General features: G+C 33.0%; 1 protein-coding gene across 11 annotated transcripts in view; it reads right to left on the reverse strand.

Moving 5' to 3' along the window:
* LOC113828640 (calpain clp-1) overlaps nt 1-5,000 on the reverse strand; it is a 182,499-nt gene that overhangs the window by 104,249 nt on the left and 73,250 nt on the right. For 10 of the 11 annotated variants that reach the window (XM_070120531.1, XM_070120537.1, XM_070120536.1 and 7 more), the window contains 2 exons: nt 2,535-2,636; nt 517-609 (listed from right to left, as the gene is read on the reverse strand). In XM_070120531.1, coding sequence (XP_069976632.1) covers nt 517-609; nt 2,535-2,636 — 195 coding nt within the window. The remainder of the gene's footprint in view (nt 1-516; nt 610-2,534; nt 2,637-5,000) is intronic. The other variant, XM_070120535.1, reaches the window with a different exon arrangement.

The following is a 5,000-nucleotide window of genomic DNA, read 5'->3' on the forward strand; positions in this document are numbered from 1 at the left end:
ATAACAATAAATATAATAACTAAAACAATAATAGTAATAATAATAACAGTATTAATAACAAATAACGATAATATCAATAATAATAATCATAACCATTACCAATAACAATAATAATACTAATAAAAATAATAATAATGATTATAAAGAAAATAATGATAACAATAATATCCATAATAATAATAATAATAATAATAATAATAATAATAATAATAATAACAACAATAATAATGATAATGATAACAATAATGACAATAAAAGTAATAGTAATAATAATAATAACAATAACAATAATAATGACAATAATAATAATAATAATGATAATAATAACAACAACAATAATAATGATAATAATAACAACAAAAATAATTATAGTATAACTACCCTGTAGTATTGCAGTTATATCATAATCATCATTGTTAATTATACTTATTATAATAGATCATTTCCTTTGAAAAGTACGCTGCTACTCTCCAGCTGAGAAACAAATTGGGGTAAATTGGGAAAAAATGGACTCACCCGACCAAACCTCCGATGACGTTCGACGCGATGCCAGACAGCACGTCGTCGTGATTCCTCTGACCTCCCCCTCCTCCGCGATTTCCTCCTCCACTGCGAAGAAATGGGAAGACACGCACGTAAATATATTTGTTTACACTCTCCCTCACACGCATGCACACATACATACATACATACATACATACATACACACACACACATACATGCACACACACATACACACATACACATACATGCACACACACATACACACATACACACACATGCAAACACACACAGGATTTTATTCACTGTGACCATTATGAATTTCAAAAAAGCAAATCTTGTTCATTTATCTCTACCAAATTTTATAATATAATAAAGGGACATTTAATTTTATGTCTATTTATTATAAGTCAATTTTTGCAAAGTCAAGTCATCAGTTTCAAACCTTTTTTTTTTTGGTCATTTAACATTACAAAATTCCCTTTTCAATAGTTGAATGATCCATCTTTCTACCATTAATATTCAGAACACAAGTAATTTTGACCATTTCAATTCATACGACTTTTGAGAAAATATTTCAATTACGCTGATTTCTATTCTAGCTCGATCTCCTTCCTTTATCAAATCTTTTTTAACACCACATTCAATTCTGTAATAATAAAGATCATTTTATTTATTCTATAACGAGCCCTGTATATCAATCAAAACTTTTTGTTGATATCATTATCATATTACATGATGAATTTTCTCTTTCCTTTCAGTCTGAACACAGATATCATAAATATCCTAATATCATAAATCTTACAAATATCTAAATAAATTCATGAATAAAATATTGATATCATAAATACCTCAAATATAAAAATATAACTTGACTATCCATCTACTCTACAATGTGCAAAACTCTAGGGGCAATCCCGCCACATTTAAGTAACTAATTGCGATAATGATTCCTATAATTGCATGCATTGCAAAAGAAGCGTAATGGATACACATACACATGCGCAAAGAGTATATGTACATAATGAGTAGGAAAAAACAAAAGTATATGTACATTATGAATAGAAAAACATTAAAAATAAACAAAAAATTAAAGTATATATATATTATGATTAGAAAAAAAATAAATAAACAAACAAAATGAAGAATGATATGAAGGATGTTACAAAAATATTCATAAATAGTAAATACCATGAAAAAAATAAAATAAAAACTAACCCAAGAAGGTTTTGTCTTATACACAGTCTTTTATACTTACTTATTATTTGTTTTACTTACTTCATATTCATTGTTTTATCCTTACTTGTCTAAGTGTTAGTGCCCGTTTCTAAAATCTATAAACTGACGGAAATATTGTGGAGAAATGAGACATTAGAGTTGGTTAGTTTAAATGCATTGGAATTCGCTTCAACCCCCTCGCTCTCACTTTCTTTCCCTCTCTCTTCCTCTTTCTCTTTCTTCCTCTCTCATTTCCTTTCCTCCTTCATCATCATCCATGTCTCTCCTATTAAATTTTTCTCTTTTTTCTTCCCTTCTTCCTATTTCCCCCATTTACACTTTCCCCTGCCTCCTTCCTCCCCCTCCCCTCTCTCTCTCTTTCTCTCTCTCTCTCTCTCTCTCTCTCTCTCTCTCTCTCTCTCTCTCTCTCTCTCTCTCTCTCTCTCTCTCTCTGTCAGTCAATCACTTCTCTCCCTCCCTCAATCTTCCCTTCTTCCTCCCTCCCTTCCTCTCATTCCCTCCCTCCAACACTCCTTCTCTCTCTCCCTCCCTCCTTTTCTCCCTCTCTCCTCCCTCCTTCCCTCCCTCTTTTCCTCTCCCTCCTTCTCTCCTTCTTTCTCTCCCTCCCTCTTTCCCTCTCTCTGTCTCTCCCTTCTCTCAAATCCTCCCTCTCTCCATTATCTTGAATCCCCCCTTCCTCCTTTTCTCCCACCCTCCATCCCTCATTCTCACTCTCCCTCCTTCTCTCCCTCCCTCCTTCTCACTCTCTCTCCTCTCCTCTCACTCAACTCACTCTCACCCCCAGTCCATCTTACCTGAGCATATTCCCGATATACTGCGACGCCATACCAGCAATCAGATCATTCCTCATGCCTCCTCCTCCTCCTCCACCTCCCCCTCCCATTCCTCCGCGTCCTCTGCAGGATTTAAAAAGGATAAAATGATAATTTGGGGAACAACAGACTGACGGGATAGGGGGCAGTGGAAAGAAATGAAAAGAAAGAATTCATGAGAAGTGAGGCAACAGCACAAAGAAAAACAATGATGAAAATGGCAATAACAAATAATAAATAGAAAAATACATAAGCATACACCAAGCATTCAAAACAACGTATATGTAATATAACAATAAGGTGCAAAAGTACCGCAGAACCACAATACACAAACGCATCATAAAATACAATACAAAGCATGTGCAAAAAATGTCAAATTCGATACAAATAAACGCATCAGTAAAAGCAACTCCGATGGCTGAAGACGATATCATGCCGTGACTTCTCCAGCTTCCAAGACCTAGTCAAAACGCTCAAAGAAATTAAAGAAATATGGGAGAGAAATTAAATGCGATGATGGTAATAAACGAAACAATAATTTATAGTTGACATTTGTGACAATAAGCATGCTTCAAGTGCATTTAATTAGAAAGTAAATGGAGAAAGGGAGGAGAGAGAAAGAGAGATTGGGAGAAAAACAAGAATATGAGAAAAAAAAATAAAAGCAAGGAAAGCAAGGAGATAGAGAAAGAGAGAGAGAGAGAGATAAATTAACAAACAGAAAGAGAGAGAGAGAGAGAGAAAAAAAAATCACAAAGAAAACAAACATGCAGTAGTAGCAATAATAATAATGATAATAAAAACAATAACAATTTATTCCCTTTACCTTTTGAATCCAAAATATCATAGCAAGGGAAAAAGAGAGAGAAAAGAGATTAATACAAATGCCGAAATAATTATAATTATATCATTTACCAGTATCATCATTCTTTTTCATTATCATTAATATCAATTATAATTAAAAAAGAAAGTAAGGAAGGAACAAACAAACAAATAGAGAAATATATAAACAACAATTAAAAATGGAACATAATATTTAAAGAAACAGATACCAAAGAGTAGACAAATAATGCACAATAACAGAGAAAAGATAAAGAACAAAAGACAAAAGTAAACAGAATAAATGAAAATAATGAAAAGCAACAAATAATTAACAAAAACAAACAAGGCAAAAATAAAACAAAAATTCATAACAAGCTGAAACAAATAGAACACCAAAATGAAAGAACACTTAAAATCGGATAAGATGGAATAAAGAAGATTAATTAAGATTAATAATGATTTAACAACAACTTAATAACCCACTCACAAGAGGATTTTACCACACACAGCCGAGCCATGCACCGGGCTCCTAACAGACGGGTGCTCGAGTTAAAATAACGAGGGTAGGATATAAACACATTTACTCTACGTTTTTGGTACACGTTTCATTGTCGGGTGATCAAAATAAAAAGGACAAAGGTAGGATATATATATATTTACTCTACACTTTTGGCAAATGTTTCATACTCAGGTGCTCAAGTTAAAATAACGAGGGTAGGATATAAACACATTTACTCTACGTTTTTGGTACACGTTTCATTGTCGGGTGATCAAAATGAAAAGGACAAAGGTAGGATATATATATATTTACTCTACACTTTTGGCAAATGTTTCATACTCAGGTGATCGAGTTAAACAGGACAAGGGTAGGATATATACACATTTACTCTGCACTTTTGGCCCACACATTTCAGTCGGGTGATCAAGTTAAAAACGGTAAGGGTTGGAAATATACACACTTACTCTACTCTCTACATTTAAGGCACCTGAGTTTCACAGTTAGGTGATCGTATTAAAAAGGACATTTCGTTCACATTTTCGGGACACATTTCACGCACGGGTGCTCGAGTTAAAATGACAAGGATAGGATATCTACACTATCACCATCGGCAATGCAAACTTTACAATCCGATGCTGAATTGGAGATGACAAGAGTAGTAAACATACATTTACCGTAATGCATTTTCGTTAAAAAGGGAACACAAGACGATTTCTGTGGGGCTATAAGAGGCACTGTTTCTTCAATGACCAATTTTAAGGGCAAACAAACGAGTAGATTTATAGTATGCGTAACTTCGAGTCCGTCTGCATGCGGTATGGCTAATTACCGCCCAACATTACGGCTCGGTTCGTCATGACGTGATCATACATCCTCCAGAGTGAGTGGGTTAAGATAATGTTGTCAGATTAATTATGATTAATTAGATTAAAAATTAAAATAAGATAAGGGTTAATTATCTTGATAAAAACATTTTAAGAATCATACACAAGAAAATATTGTTACAATAACATTTTAGATCTAAAATTAAAATTAATTTAGATTATTTGATATTCATTAGTTTAGCAAAATTTCATAAATTATCTAACCTGAAATCAAAACTGCTTTAATTAATCAAGTAACAAAAA

The sequence above is a fragment of the Penaeus vannamei genome, unplaced genomic scaffold, assembly GCF_042767895.1.
Source record: "Penaeus vannamei isolate JL-2024 unplaced genomic scaffold, ASM4276789v1 unanchor5375, whole genome shotgun sequence".
NCBI classification, from domain to species: domain Eukaryota; kingdom Metazoa; phylum Arthropoda; class Malacostraca; order Decapoda; family Penaeidae; genus Penaeus; species Penaeus vannamei.